Source organism: Sus scrofa, chromosome 1 (assembly GCF_000003025.6).
Source record: "Sus scrofa isolate TJ Tabasco breed Duroc chromosome 1, Sscrofa11.1, whole genome shotgun sequence".
NCBI lineage: Eukaryota > Metazoa > Chordata > Mammalia > Artiodactyla > Suidae > Sus > Sus scrofa.
The window spans coordinates 57116707-57133124 of NC_010443.5; the positions used below are offsets into that span (position 1 = coordinate 57116707).

At 41.8% G+C, this 16418-nt stretch overlaps 1 protein-coding gene across 1 annotated transcript; it reads left to right on the forward strand.

Annotated features, from left to right (window-relative positions):
* Positions 11394-15365, forward strand: PNRC1 (proline rich nuclear receptor coactivator 1). The gene is made up of 2 exons (XM_021089951.1): positions 11394-12261; positions 14274-15365. The coding sequence occupies exons 1-2, from the start codon at positions 11722-11724 to the stop codon at positions 14715-14717; spliced, it is 984 nt and encodes a 327-aa protein (XP_020945610.1). The 5' UTR covers positions 11394-11721; the 3' UTR covers positions 14718-15365.

The window sequence follows — 16418 nt, forward strand, 5'->3', positions numbered from 1 at the left end:
AAAAAATTAAAATAAAAAGTAAAATAAGTATAAAGCCTAAAAATGAAACCAAACTCTCTCTGCCCACCTCTGCTTCTTATCCACATCTCTTCCCCTCAGGCAACCTTCTAATCCTATCAGTTCCTTTAATATTAAATTTCATATTTTTAAATAAAAAGCTGACAATAATATATTTGGGTTTTTTTGGCTCAATCTAAGCTAATTACTTTCTACTATGAAGATGAGGTTTTAGCTCTGCTATCACCCAGACTCCATCTATAAACATATACTTACATGTATACATACATGCATATATTCTCTTCCCCCATCCTCCTAAAATAATTATTACATTGTAAGTTTGGAGTCTATTGATACTTGGTATGGTAAAAAGCAAAAGTCAACTGAGTAAATCTGAGGATCTAATTAACTTTATTAAATGACTCATGAAACTGGCGGCATCTCATCTGGCAAACAGAGCTACTCCCAAGAGTTGCGCAAAATGGAAGGTTTCTATAGGCAGAAAAAAAAAGGGTGGGACAAGGAAGTGGGGAGAATGGATTATTTCAAGAAGATCAGCTTCCCTTAGGGACAGGCAAGGGGTCTTAGGCAGATTGCCTTACTAGTGCTGACCAGGAAATTTCAGACTTATTGGTTTAAAATCTCCTGGGAGATGCCAAAATTGCAATTAGTTTAGGTAGTAAGTCTTGGTATGACTTAGCATAGTGACTCCATCTGGGGCGCCTTGTTTCTTTTTAACAAGTATTTACATGTAACCAGTGTTGCTATGAGTGTATTCTCCTTCTTGGGCTTTTTCTCTTTCTTTGGAATTGGTAATTGCCTTGCTCTTTCCTTGGCTTTCTTTTTCTCACATCATTTTCCATTTACCCAGCTTTATTTGTCCCCAAGCTTCTGCCAAAAGTGTACATCTCTTCTCAATTCCTTCAAACACTGAGGATTCTATCAATGTCATCTTTTCCCTGGAAACCCCCCCAGGGTCACCCATCTTCCTGCTGCAGGCTGCACTGGCTTGCTCTCTAAGCCATAGTATAGCTATCATCCTAAGCTTACCTCTCATCTTTATACTAGAAATTCCTTCCACTTCTGCCTGTGTGGGCTCTCATGCAGGTCCCATGTCTTATTCTTTTTTGGTTTCCTCTTTTTTTTTTTTTTTTCTGTCTTTTTTCCTTTTCTGGGGCCGCTCCCGAGGCATATGGAGGTTCCCAGGCTAGGGGTCTAATCGGAGCTGTGGCTGCCAGCCTACACCAGAGCCACAGCAAAGAAGGATCCCAGCCGCGTCTGCAACCTATACCACAGCTCACGGCAACACCAGATCCTTTACCCACTGAGCAAGGGCAGGGACCGAACCCGAAACCTCATGGTTCCTAGTCGGATTCGTTAACCACTGCGCCACGATGCGAACTCCTCTGCTGTCCTATTCTTAACCCACTGAGCCACAGCAGGAACTCCTTGACATGCTATTTTAAATTTTCAATAGTTTGGAAGTGCCCGTCCTGGCTCAGCGGTTAGGGAATCTGACTAGTATCCATGAGGACACAGGTTTGATTGCTGGCCTTGCTCAGTGGGTTAAGGATCCAGAATTGCCGTGAGCTGTGGTGTAGGTCTGAAGACTCAGCCCCGATCCTGAATTGCTGTGGCTGTGATGTAGGCTGGCAGCTACAGCTCTGATTTGACCCCCAGCCTGGGAACTTCCATAAGCCGTGGCTGTGGCCCTAAAAAGAAAAAAAAAATTCAATAGTTTTTTTAAAATTCTATTTCTTTTTTATAGCGTCTTGTTTTTGTTTCATGGTACTATAGGCCCAACATCCTGAGGCTATTAATTTGATGAGCTTTTTATTTTATTTTTGTCTTTTTAGGGCCACACCCATGGAGGTTCCCAGGCTAGGGGTCTAATCGGAGCTGCAGCCGCTGGCCTACGCCACAGCCGCAGCAACTCGGGATATGAGCTGCGCCTGCAACGAACACCACAGCTAATGGCAATGCCAGATCCTTAACCACAGAGAGAGGCAAGGGATCGAGTCAGCATCCTCAAGGATGCTAGTTGGGTTCCTTGACTGCTGAGCCACAACAGGAACTCCTAGATAGGCTTTTTAAAACTTTCTTCTACTCTGTGTCCTGCAAGTTCCTTTTATTCCTGTTTGTTTGTTTGGAGATCCTTGCCTGACTGCTTATACTTTATGGCTCAACAACAAAAAGCCGACAGTAAACTCTGTGTGCAAGGCTAGTGGGCATCACTATGGGATGATTTGGCTGGGCTATACCTTAAGGAACCCTGATGTCAGTATTTAAACTAATAACATTATATGCACTTGTCATACATGTGCAGAATGACTGTAACTTACAAATTAGGCCAAAATGCCACCCTCATCTCTCTCCTGAATCTCGAAAAGCTAATGACATCATTTTAGATTATAGCAATGAGTCATATTTGGCTGCAAGGCATAATCAATATCCCAGAAAAAACTTGGCAAAATATCAACATCACATCTTCATTCTGAGCTTCCCTGTGCTTTTCTTTAGCTGAGAGCTAAACATTCTTTTGGTCTTTTTTGTATGTTTAGGAATATGAAAAAATGATAGAACTCAGGGAATGTCAGTTTTTCTTCTTGGCTAAATCTTAAATTTCAAAGGATAAAATAAGGACACAGTAAAGATAACTCAGGCAATGTTGATTTTTTCTGGACAAATCCTAAATCTTTCTGCATATTATAAGGACATGGAAAAATCTTCTTTCTTAGGAAAAATAAGTAGAAAAATCATGGACCAAATCTCATTTTTCTTTTTGTTTGGATTACAAACTATAAGGGAAAAAAAAAAAAAAAAAACCATCTACATAGTCCCACTAAGACCCGAAAATCATAAGCATTTCTCTAAAATAAGGATTCATTTTCAAACCTTTTACCATCATGTATTTGAAGAGCCCTAGAGTATGAAATTCTATCTTATCATGTCACCCTAAGTTCAAATACTGTAAAAATGGGGGCATTGCAGTATTTTGCAGAAATGGAATATACCATTTTCTTCATGGAATTTTAGCTGACCAGGAGCAGGACTGAATTGACTGTTCTGGAACCTGGAAAATAAAGGAGATTTGACAGGATATGTTTCAATTCATTTTCTTTAAGTTTCTTGGAAGTAGTTTAATTACTCTTTTCTGGAAATGTCCAATGAAATAGTCAAAGATAACCAGATTGATTTAACAAATGGGTTTTCATGTTTTTTACCAAATAAGAGTAAGAACATTTTTTCTACTAGGGGATCACAGGCAAGTAGAAACAACTTAATTGTTTGGGGGTTCTTTTGTTTTTGAGAGATGAAACAGAAATTTTAATTCATTTGGCTTTAAAGTGAAGAACATCAAAAACAAGACCTTAGTAAATAAATAAAATAAAGTAAAATAAAATAAAAATAAATAAATAAATAAATAAATAAAATACCAAGGATGGTATTTTTCTTCCCAGATTGCCCCCTCTGGATTTTCACATTCCTGTCAAGGCTATTCCTCTCCAAATGAACCAGATTAGAAAGTCTAGGAGCTATCTCTTTTGCTTTCCCTTCTCCTCACCTCTCCTCACCCTCATGCTCCCCACCGTCTGGTCTCCCCACATATTCCAATTAGCTCACTCCTCACTCATTCTCCCCTCTCAGGCTTTCATTCCTATCTCCACCTTCTTATCCTTTGAACCATCTGAGTCCTCAGGTGCCTCACAGATAAGTCCTTGCCATTTGCCTCACTGCTTCCAATCTATTTTCAGAGGAGTTCCAAGCTTTTTTTGCCTAAAGGGTCATATAAGTAAAGAAGTAAATGAACTGGATGAGCACAGGCCCTATTTTAGAAGGACAGCTTCTATGCAGCTCTAGCCAATTGTGTCTTTACCAAGGATAATGAGACAGGGTGGCCAGAAATCATACTTTACAAGAAAAAATCAGAGAGCTCCAGAGTTTCCATAAGTTCTCTCGGTTCCCTTGGATTTCTGGGAATTATATGTCCAAGAAGAGGGATGTTTGGGGGGGTCTGGAACATAGGTCGTGTGATTCACTGGGCTGGCCATGCCTCTCAAGGCTTGTCATGGCCACAGTTCCTGAACCGGTCTTACATGGTTCCTTACAGAGAAGTACTTCACCATCCTGGCTCATCATCCTCACCAGGAGCCGCTCAGAGATCTGATCTAGTAAGAAACTTCTGTTGAACCAGCATGATGGTAATGAATTACCCAGTCATCTAAGGAGGAACAATTCAAACTGGACCAATCAGTCCCCGTCTCTGGAATTTGAACTTTATCTTTTATTTATTTTTTTAAGGCCAGTGTGTGCAGCATATGGAAGTTCCCAGGCTAGGGGTTGAATCGGAGCTACACCTGCCAGCCTACACCATAACTACAGCAATGCCAGATCCGAGACGCATCTGCAACCTACACCACAGCTCATGGGAATGCCAGATCCTTAACCCACTGAGCAAACCAGGGATAGAACCCTCATTCTCATGGATGCTAGTTGGATTCTTAACCCCCTGAGCCATGATGGGAACTCCCTGGAATTTGAACTTCAGATAAACACTGAATGAATTGGTAGCGATGGTAGAGGTAGAAATAAACAAAAAACACAAACAGAAAGAGTGTTGAGTCATGGGAATGACAGAACCTTAGAGTAAGCTAACATCTTCAAGAAGTGACAAAATAACCTAGTAACTAGGGACACACTGGATCCTAAAGAAATTTTGAGTTTCTTCATTGCATGTCTGTCAGGCACTACATGGTAATTCTTGTTCTTCCCATGAGTTCTGGGCATAAAGTTTTCCTAGGATCCTATGAGGCCTGCTACATGGTCAATCATCTTCTTTATGTCTGTGTGTGCATATCTTTCTGAGTAAAATCTCACTATTGAAAAAACCTAACAACAATGCTTTTTTTTTTTCTAAAGAGGTAACTTTCTCAACTTTGATAAATTGAAAAATGCTTGTCCCGTTTCTTTTCTGTGGCCTTCTGCTTTTCTCATCTATTTGTTTTGATGTATATAACTGTTCTATAATATTTATTAAGGACACCAGTTACTGAAGTAAAAGTACATCAATAAATCAATAAAAATGTGCCAATGTTTTACAGACTGCATTCTCTCACACACACAAATAGCATGAAGTTTTCAATGATATGATCTAGAGTAGCTGCAAGTACGGCTGGGCCTGGATGTCCCAAGTTTTACAAAGAGCTTAAATCATGAGAGTGCAATAAGTCTCCAGAGTTACAAAACATCCCAGAGCAGGAATTATGCTTTACTTCCATGCTTTGAGTATTTAAGGGAAGAGAGATGAAATAAGAATGATGAGAACAGTAGAAAAAAATGAAGAGATAAAAAGGGGAGAAAGACAAAGACATCAAAGAAATGATCGGACTACTGATTACAGAAATGATGGATGACTGATGAGACACATAAGGATTATACCTGAGTACAATTGCAGTATGGATGAGGAGTTAAAAACTGGAGTATATTGGGGAGAAAACTAATTTTTTTAAACAATTGAATAGATGTTTTAAATGATTTCATAGTGTTTTAAATTAGAATTAAAAAAATCAATGCAGACTCCTGACTTTAAAAAGAAATGTCTGGGAGTTCCTGTTGTGGCACAGCGGATTAAGAATCCAACTAGTATCCATGAGAATGTGGGTTCAATTCCTAGCCTCGCTCAGTAGGTTAAGGATCCTGAATTGCTGCAAGCTGTGGTATAGGTCTAAACTTCAGCTTGGATCTGGCATTGCTGTGGCTGTGGCTGTGGCTGTGCCTATGGTGTAGGCCAGCAGCTGCATCTCTGATTTGACCCCTAGCCTAGGAACTTCTATATGCCACAGGTGTAGACCTAAGGGAAAAAAAAAAAGGGAGGGGGGGAGAAAAATGTCTTTTGGAGTTCCCACTGTAGCACAGTGGGATGGGCTGCATCTCTGGAGTGCTGGGACACAGGTTTGATCCCTGACCCAGGCACCATAGGTTAAGGATCCTGCATTGCTGCAGTTGTGGCTCGGATCTGATCCTTGGCCTGGGAAGGCCATATGACTTGGGGGTGGCCAAAAAAGAAAAAGAAAGAAAGATCTTTCAAATTTAAACACCCCCCCAAAAAAATCTAAAAGAAAAATGTACAAAAAAAATTTTTTTTGCCATTAATATTTTTCTTCATTTAAAGGAACTAAGATTCCTTATAAAATAGCTCATTCCATGTTTTGGGTCAGAGAAAGGTTATAATCTAGAACATCTTCTTGTATATATAAAGCAAAAAAGTTTTCTTTTTTGTGTGTGTTTTTAGGGCTGCATCCACGGCATGTGGCAGTTCCCAGGCTAGGGGTCTAACTGGAGCTATGGCCTCTGGCCTACGCCACAGCCACAGCAATGCCAGATCGCAGTCTCATCCACGACCTACCCCACAACTCACGGCAATGCCAGATCCTTAACAATCTGAGCAAGGCCAGGGATCGAACCCGCAACCTCAAGGTTCCTGGTTGGATTCATTTCCACTGCACCACAACGGGAACTCCCAAGAATGTTTTCAAAAATGCTTGTGAGTGGGAGTTCCCATCGTGGCACAGCAGAAACAAATCCGACTTGTATCCATGAGGATTCGGTTTCCATCCCTGGCCTCGCTCAGTGGGTCAGGGATCCAGCGTTGTCGTGAGCTGTGGTGTAGGTTGCAGACATAGCTTGGATCCCAAGTTGCTATGGCTGTAGTGTAGGCCAGCAGCTGTAGCTCCAATTCGACCCCTATTCTGGGAACTCCAAATGGTGCGAATGCAGCCCTAAAAAGCCAAAAAAACCCCAAAATTTTGGAGAAGTGCTGAAGAAACAATAGAACCATCTTAAAAGGTCTTTTACCAGCCAAGATCTAAAGATTTGAGTAAAAATGGGAAAATGATTATAGATCATTGAAACTATGAAAGTCTATAATGATTCTCCAAAGGAAAAAGTTTGCAATTTAGCAATAGGTAGTTTGGCCATATAACGTGAACGTGATAATATACATATGTTAATTATTTTAAAGTTGAATAAATACAGCTAATACTATTGGTTTTACAAAAATTTAAACTATATATTAGTTCATAAAGCACAAACACACTTTTTCCCTAGTTGAGAAATTAAGAGGGATGAATGGAGGAACTGGGAATTAGCCAAGCAATCTTGGAAAAAAATATTAACTATACAAAGAACAGAAAGCCCTGCTTCACATCATCTGTCACACATAACAACCAGGTAGAAATGAGATCCAACATTTTAGTTGCAAAATGACCAAATAGAGAATTCAATGGAGTATTTCAAGATGATGATTTGCCAAATGTCCTGAGGAAGACAGAAGACAGTTAATTGAATAGCTCTCCATTCCCGTCTCATGAAAGATGAAACCTTTTAATGGTCTTATTCATTATAATTAATGAGACAAAATAAGTTTGCAAAAATGAACAGTCTAGGTCAACGAGTATATAAGAAGAAGAAACTGGGTTCTTCAAGGTGGCCAAGTGAAACAAAAACTATTTCAGAAGAGGTATTAGGTCACATTCTATGAGTAGCAAGGACTCTTAAAGTTTCATCAACATATGAAAGGAGAGCTGGAAGTTCCCTGTAGCCTAATGGTTGGGGACTTGGCATAGTCACTGCTGTGGCTCAGATTCAATCCCTGGCCTGGGAACATCCACATGCTGCCAATACAGCCAAAAATAAATAAAAATAGAGAGACAGCCAGAAGGCACAACCAGGCCTATGACCCAACTAAAATTTAATTGGCTGAAACCTGAGCTGGTCTAAATAAAGTGCTTTTTCCTTTGGTTTCATATCTAGAATGAAGCAGTATTAAGTATTCATAATATTATTCAACCCCAGGGCTGCCACTAGTTCTTTTGGAACCTTCGTACCAATGAAAAAAAGAGATCCCTTCCTTCTAGGTTGATGGCTTTTCAGAGCAGAAGAATTGTATTTCAGCTCCTCCTCGCCCCTTTAGCCAGGCACCCTTGTGCAAAGCAGAGCCTGCTGTGGCTTCCTGTCCTTCTTAGGAAGGTTTAAGAAATAAACATGTGGTAAAATTACCACAACCCCAGAAACATATAAGTGTAGGAATGATGAAGACATTAATTTTGACCTGCAGTAATAATACTTTATAAGCAATTTAAGGGCAGTATAAATTTTGTCATTACTGTGACATTTTGTGCATATTTTGTTTGCTTTTTATTTTTATTTTATTTTTTCTTTTTAGGGCCACACCCAAGGCATATGGAGGTCCCAGGCTAGGGGTCGAATCAGAGCTACAGCTGCCGGCTTACATCACAGCCACAGAAACTTGGATCCAAGCCACGTCTTCGACCTACACCACAGCTCACAGCAATGCCAGATCCCCAACCGAGCAAGGCCAGGGATGGAACCCACATCCTCATGGATGCTAGTTGGATTCGTTTCCCCTGTGCCACAACAGGAACTCCTTGTTTGCTTTTAAATATAAACCTTATATTTAAAATGAACTTTTCAAGAGTTCCCCGGTGGCCTAGTGGGTAAGAATAAGGCATCGTCACTGCTGTGGCTCAGGTCACTGCTGTGGCACAGGTTTGATAACTTGGCCCAGACCTTCTGTATGCATGCCTCAGAAACAGCCAAAAAAGAAATTAAAATGATAAAAAAAAAAAAAAACAAAACTTCTGGGTATGTTGATAAAATAAGGTTTGAGATCGATGCTTAAACATCAGGGAGGTAGTTCCCATTGAGGTACAGTAGGTTAATGATCTAGCTTGTCTCTGTAGAGGTACCAGTTTTATCCCTAGTGTGGCACTATGGGTTAAGGACCCGCATTGCTGGAACAGCGGCATAGGCCGCAGCTCTGGCTTGGATTTGATCCCTAGCTGGGGAACTTCTATGTGGCTCATGGTGGCAGAAAAAAGAAAACAAAAACAAAAACCCAGCAACAAACCAGGATTACTCTCTTCCAATTGGTTAAAAAAAGCAACCTTGGACTGCTGTCTTCCAGTGGTGCACCATCTTAGCACCAACCACCCAGGGGGCCACAGCTGCAAGGGTACCTTTTTTAAAGTACAGAATCCAGCGTCTAACCTGAGACCTACACTTCAGGTCTCAAAAGGATAAACTACATACTGCACAATAACTCCAACACTCAAAAAACACACACAGATAATAATAGATGTCCTTGATCAAGGGCCCCCCTGAACTGACTACAAATTAGCAGCCCCCTGATGGGTAAATTATTCTTCAGGACAGTTGATAGTGCCGCCAAGTAAAGCCAGATCTTAGGGCTTGGGATAAGGTTTTAAAAAAGCACTGCATTAGGTGTTTGTGATTTAGTCCCTAACTCATTGTGTGACCCTTAGGCAGATTACTTTATTTTAGAGGCTTTTTTTATATCATTTATACATCTCTATCTTATTTTAAAGGATTGGAGTAAGAATAAAATAACAGATGAAAACATTTTTTGAGAAAGCAGTAACTCTTACAAAAACAAAAGAACAAATGACCTCATTCCAGAGGTTCCATAATTTTTGCCTGCCCTTCTCCACCACTCTTGCCAAGCCATTCTCCTCACAGCATCAATTTACAGACCTGACGATTTTCAGTTAAAGTCTCTCTAAGATCTTTAACAGCACCGAAAGTATATGATTCCCATTAATCCACCAATCACAAGCATTTACTATGAATTATTAAGTGTTGGAAACAAACCAAAAAAAAGAGTAAAATCTAGCAAAATGATCAAGTCCAGCAATCAATAATGATGGAATGTAGTATTAAAAGTTTATATAAAAAATAAAATAAAAAAGGAGTTCCTGTCGTGGCTCAGTGGTTAACGAATCCGACTAGGAACCATGAGGTTGAGGGTTAAGGATCCAGCATTGCCGTGAGCTATGGTGTAGGTCGCAGATTCGGCTCGGATCTGGCGTTGCTGTGGCTCTGCTGTAGGCCAGCGGCTACAGCTCGGATTAGACCCATAGCCTGGGAACCTCCATATGCCAAGGGAGCGGCCCTAGAAATGACAAAAAAACAAACAAACAAAAAAGTTTATATAAAGTCATTGGGAAGTGTTGTTCTGGACAGTCCCTCTAGCCAACTCTATTATCAATCATAAAACACTTACCAAGCACTATAAAGCTGAAAAAAAAGGCTGGTAGGATACAGAGAAGTTTAATAGTATCCTGTGTTCTAAAAACCCACAATCTAGTGTGGTAGGTAGTACAGATGATGTTAAAGCTAGTCTTTCCAGGGAGTTTCCGCTGTGGTTCATTGGGTTACAAACCCAACTAGTATCCATGAGGATGCATGTTTGATCCCTGACCTCGCACAATGGGTTAAGGATCCAGCTCTGCCCATTATCTGTGGTGTAGGTCACAGATGCCGCTGAGATCCAATATTGCTGTGGCTGTGGTGTGGGCCTGCAGCTGTAGCTCTGACTACTACTAACCTGGGAACTTCTTGTATGCCACAGGTGGGGCCCTAAGAAGCAAAAACAAGCAAACAAAACCACGTTAGTGTTGCCAGACCTGGATTGGAGTTGACTCCGCTATTAGCTTACTGTACGACTTCTGGCAAGTAAAACTTTTGCTTCTCTAAACCTGTTTTCTCTCCTGTAAACTGGTGATAAAATATACAGTACCTATTCCTTAGAGTTAGTTTTGAGATTCAAATGAGGTAATTTAAGTAAAGAACAGTTGGTAGCACATAAGGGCTTGATAAATAGCCACAGTTCTTTTTGTGTCTGAACACAGTGCGGGGAGATGATGAGAGTGGGATTCTCATCAACACAAGAGCTAGCAAAGCATACTGCAATGTTGCAGAGCTGTTTCACTTTCTTCCTTTGAGACACAAGCCTCTTCCTCTGCTTCCTCCTCAGTATTAGGCACTTTTTTGCTGTCCCAAAGTCCCATGGATTTATACAGAACTTACTATACATTAAGCGTCCAATTTCAATGAGTAAGTCACTCCCTTCTTACTCCAACTACCACAGCTATTGAGCAGCGTTTCTCACCCGATTTAAAAAAAAAAAAGTGAGCCACACTTCATCAAATGTAATTTAAACGTGGACTGCTTTTCTTTCCGACTACAAAGAATGAACTCCTGCAATGTACTTTGAAATGTTAAAAAAAAAAAAAAAAAAGCCAATGGTAATAATGCTGTTACATTCGGCTTGAAAATACTACTTCCCCAAGGTCAGTGGCCGAGGAGGCACCCACTGGCCTGACTCTACCGGATTTTTTCACTCCCTGCCTCCCGCCCCTATCCCAACCCCACCCCTAGATTTAGCCGAGCTCTAGTAGTCTGACCAAAGCCTTCAGGGAGAGGCGGGGAGGTGAGAAACGAGAAGAGCGGGGAGGTGGGGCAGGTGCGGCTGAAACGGAACTTCATTGTTCGCGGGACCGACTCTTCCCGAAAGAGCCCGTTGGCAGCGCCTGCGCAGTGCTCGCTCTTTGTGCCCGGCTGCAGCAAGAGGGTTGTTTGTGTGTGTCTCTCGGAGGCGGTGGAGGAGGAGCCGGAGGGGCGTGGCCTTCCAGGTCGCATTCTTATTGGGCTCTCACAGGGAGGTGGGCGGGCACAGGGCGGAGTTTCTGATAACAACACTCCGAGCGGAGGCTGAGGGTATTTGTTGCTGCGCCGCCACCGCCCGAACCATGGTCCGCGCTTCTCACAGGCTTACCTAGCAGCAGCCTTCGCCGCCCTGTGATCTCTGGCCGCACTTCCTTCTTCTACTCCTGCTGAGCCGCTATGACCGTCGTTTCTGTCCCCCAGCGGGAGCCGCTTGTTCTGGGCAGCCGCCTGGCGCCCATGGGCTTTTCCGCCCGCGGTTACTTTGGGGCCCTCCCGATGGTGAGCACGGCTCCGCCGCCTTTACCCCGGATCCCGGACCCCAGGGCGCTGCCCCCCACCCTCTTTCTCCCTCACTTTTTAGGGGGAGACGGTCCCTGTCTGACCCCTCAGCCTCGCGCCCCAGCGCCTCTGCCCAACTGCAGCCTCGCCTCAACGGGGGGCACCCCTCGCGCAGCACCAAAGAAGCGGCGAAAGAAGAAGGTGCGGGCCAGCCCGTCGGGGCAGCTTCCCAGCCGCTTCCACCAGTACCAGCAGCACCGGCCGAGCCTGGAAGGCGTGCGGAGCCCCGCGACGGGCCACAGTGGAGAGCAGCAAGTCCCGGACCAGGCCGCCGCCTGGGCCTCGGCTCCTGCAACCGCAACCCGAACTGAAGAAGCGAGCCTTTTCCTTGGCCCGCGGCCGCCCGCGGCGCCCGGCCAGCCCTCGTTCAGAAGAGAGGTGAGGGCCGCGAGGGGAACGTGGGGACCGTTGGCACTCCGGCCCCAAGACGGCCGGACCCGGGACCGGAGGCTTGGGGCCCTGCGCTGAGTGGCCGGGAAGGAGGGGCCGGGGTGAGGGGCGAGGGCGGCTGTTTACTCGGGAGGGAAGTTTCCGTGACGCCCGCTCTGTTCTTGCTGGGGGGGAGAAGGGGGAGGGGGAGGCCTGCGCTGGCGCTGCTGATTGGCTGCGAGGAGCCGGCCAATGACAAGAGCCGCTGCGCCCCGGCAACAGCCCGGATTTAGAAAGCTGGCGGCGTTCCAGGGGGTTTCGGCGTTCGGGGCGCGAGGGGGAGCGAGACGGCCCGCGGGAGGCTGACGTCAGCGCGCGCTACGTGCGGAGCGCTCCGGCGCTCATGAAGGAGGCGAGCGGGTGAGGGGTGTGGGCCTGCCAGCGGCTTCCCGACAGATGGTATTGCCAAGGCGAGGGGGGACGCGCGTAGACCCTCCCGGCGTGGGGCTCCTTGGGGGCCGCCCGCCCCCGGTTGGTCTTATGCAGAGTTGTGAGGTGCCCCATGGGTGGCGCTGCTCCTCGTCGGGCCGACCTACTTGGCTGTACTTTTCAACTTTGAAAGTTGGCAGGTGCGACGGCAGAGTTGTTCCCTCTTTGAAGCGATCAGTTCTGTGTGCTAGCCTATCAGATGAGCGGAATTTATTTAACCATTCCACTGTGTACTGTACTGGGATTTTTTCAGTGGAAGGTAGTTTTATTACCTGTGTCCAGAACGATGAACTTTTCGAAAGAAAAGTTACCAGTTGAACGGACGTTGTACTGCCCACTTGCTATTAGACTAGAATAAAATTGATTATAATTTACGGTAAGAAATCGCTGAAATGACTTGAAGTAACCTTTAAATTAAAACTTTCATAATAGTGAAAATAAGTTACTGACAGTGGTTGAAGGAATATCGTTCTGAGATTTGCAGCTTATCTAGTTGCGATCTTAGAAAAAACTAAACTTATCCACGGTGATTCCTTAAATTATTATAGGTTCCTTTCAGTTCCAGGGTTTTTCTGAAATATTTGTGATAATCTAAAAGGGAGTTTTTGTACTTGTTTACTAGTTAAGATTTCTTTTTCAGAACAGTGTTAAAACCAGGGAGTTCTGTCAGCACTTACCCTTGTTAACGTGGATGTTACCTTGTGCTTCGCTTTCTGTAGTTGTGTCCTGCTTCCCTACCGCAATATAAGTGTTGAAAGGGCAGTGATCTAATAGATTACCTTATTTTTCCATCCCATCCCCTCATAGCTTCCCATAAGGATCGCTTGAGTTAGAAAAGTCGTTGGAATTAATGCAGTAAAGTTGTTAAAGCAGTTGTTAAATTAGAAAGGAGGGGGCAAGCAGAAACTGTTTTCTTCTATGTATTATGTGTATAACTGGACAAGATGATAAAAGGTGGTATTTTAGTATTTATATTTCCGAAAAAAATTTTTTCAGAAACTGGGAGATAATTTTTGTGTATGTACTTAGTAACCATTATCAAAATACTTCCTCACTAGCTCTTGCTAATCAAATTTTTATTCTGAAATCATCTTTAGTACCGATCTTAAAAGGTGAATTGTGTCTCTATTATAGTTTTTCATCAACCAAAGCATTTGAAAATTTTTCCCTTGGCAACATCCTACTGTAAAAATGCTGATATTTGTTTAGGAAGAGGTCAGCATACATGTTTGAAAGATTACTTCTCTGTATAGAAAGGTGGACTTGGTTACTTTGGGGTTTTTTTGTCTTTAACATTTTAGAATCAGCTCTTACACTGCATACTGGTAACGATGATGAACTATTTTTAGTGGTAAAACTAGATACCTGCATATTTGGACATCCAATGATAAGTGCCACAAGCACATTTAATCAAGACATTGAACTAAAGTCCAGGGGGATTTTTTTAAAGAAAATATATTAGATAAATGGTGAGGTTCATGTCTGATTTTATCATGAGACTATATTCACTTTTATATTCCTTGTCTTTGTAGGTTTTAAAATCAAAGATGGGAAAATCGGAGAAAATTGCCATTCCCCACGGCCAGCTTGTTCATGGTATACACTTGTGTGAACAACCAAAGATAAACAGACAGAAAAGCAAATATAACTTACCACTAACCAAGATCACCTCTGCAAAAAGAAATGAAAATAACTTTTGGCAGGATTCTGTTTCATCTGATATAATTCAGAAGCAGGAAAAAAAGCCTTTAAAAAATTCTGAGAACATTAAACATAAGCATTTGAAGAAATCAGCATTTCTAACTGAAATGAGTCAAAAGGAAAATTATGCTGGGGCAAAATTTAGTGATCCACCTTCTCCTAGTGTTCTTCCAAAGCCTCCTAGTCACTGGATGGGAAGCACCATTGAAAATTCCAACCAAAATAGGGAGCTGATGGCAGTACACTTAAAAACTCTCCTAAAAGTTCAAACTTAGATCTCACATTTCAGTATGTATGTAAAACATAGTTTTTCTAAAATCCCTGGACTCTTGAAAAGTGGTACAGAAATGGAAGGTTGCCTTGTTGGCAACATAAAAGGGCAAAAGATGAGTTTTAAAAATTACAAACAGCTTGTATTATATTTTATATTTTGTAAATACTGTATACCATGTATTATCTGTATATTGTTCATACTTGAGAGGTACATTATAGTTTTGTTATGGAAGTATGTATTTTGCTCTGCCCAAATGGCAGGTGTTTTGTATATATACAATGGAGAAATTTTTAGTGTGCTAAGGCACATGGAAGACCAATTTATTTGCACAAGATACTGAGAGATTTTTTTTCAAGAAACAGCTGTTGAATCTCAAGGTGAAGATCTAAATGTGAACAGTTTACTAATGCACTACTGAATTTTAAATCCGTGGCACAATCATTGTAAACATGGGTTTATCTGTGTTTCTCTAAATTGATTTCTGCCTTCTAATCTGTAATTACTGGAAAACTCCTATTCCCATTTTTACCAAACTTAATTTCTGGTTTTTGGTTTGTATCCACTTAAATTTCAAATTTTAATGCCAACAAAATCGGTTGTGATCAAATTCTAAAATAATAATAATTTGGCCCCCCCCCAACTAGTCTTGACTCTTTGTGTGTGTGATTTTTTTCATGTCTGAATGTGTGACTAGGAGATTTTAACATTCCACTTTACTAGCTAAATGTCTATACTAATTTGTACAATCTCCCTCTAAAATTTAGGGCTTCCAGTAATTTAACACTACCTCTAAGGGGAGGAAATATCCATCTTAACGAATGGTAATAGTTGTGAAAAGTAAAGCTGATTAGCTTAGAATATGTTTTTATATATCAGCTGTTTCACAAAGTACCTTATCATTTGACTTGCCATGAAGAAAATGGCACTTGTTTGGCTTGCAAAATTCATATTAATACTGAATGGGATAACTGAATCAAGGCAAATATATTCGGTGTTAAAATAGATGGAGATTTTGGATTCTGAAGCTTGCTTGAAGTTAGGGCAGCGTATGTATTTTTACTTTTAAAATATAAACTTCTGTTCAGATCGATCCCAATAAGAAATTCTAGAACACAATTTGCCCTATATAGTTTTTAGTTATGGTATGCAAAGCCAAAGTTTATTCCAAGTAATACAAAGGAAAAAAGTAATTGGTAATGAGTAATGGGTCAGTATGTAAACATGTGAAAAGGGGCCATATTTTTGATTCTGTAAGGTAATGTAGATGAGAAAGGTGCTACCATCCTAGGGAAAAAATAAGGAAAGTCTTAGGTCTCAGCCTCTTGTATCATTTGTCTGACAAGATGGGAGAATGACAGTTAACTGACCTTATACTTAGAATCACTATTGACTTGATAAGCATGCCTGGATGGTATGAAGTAACCAAACTATATACTATAATGATATATGTTATACTATAAACATGCTATATAATAGGTTTTATAGTTTGAAGAGTAGTTGAATTAGACTTTAAATGATATATTTAGTGAGAAGGTATTAGCAAATTTAAAGAATACTTTTGGTGTTAAAGCTGTCTTACTTCCTTCAGATTGCTATAACAAAATACTAGAAACTGAATAGCTTATAAACAATTTCTCAGTTCTGTAGGCTGGGAATTCCAAGATCAAGGCATCAGGGATTTGATGTCTAGTGAGAGCCTATT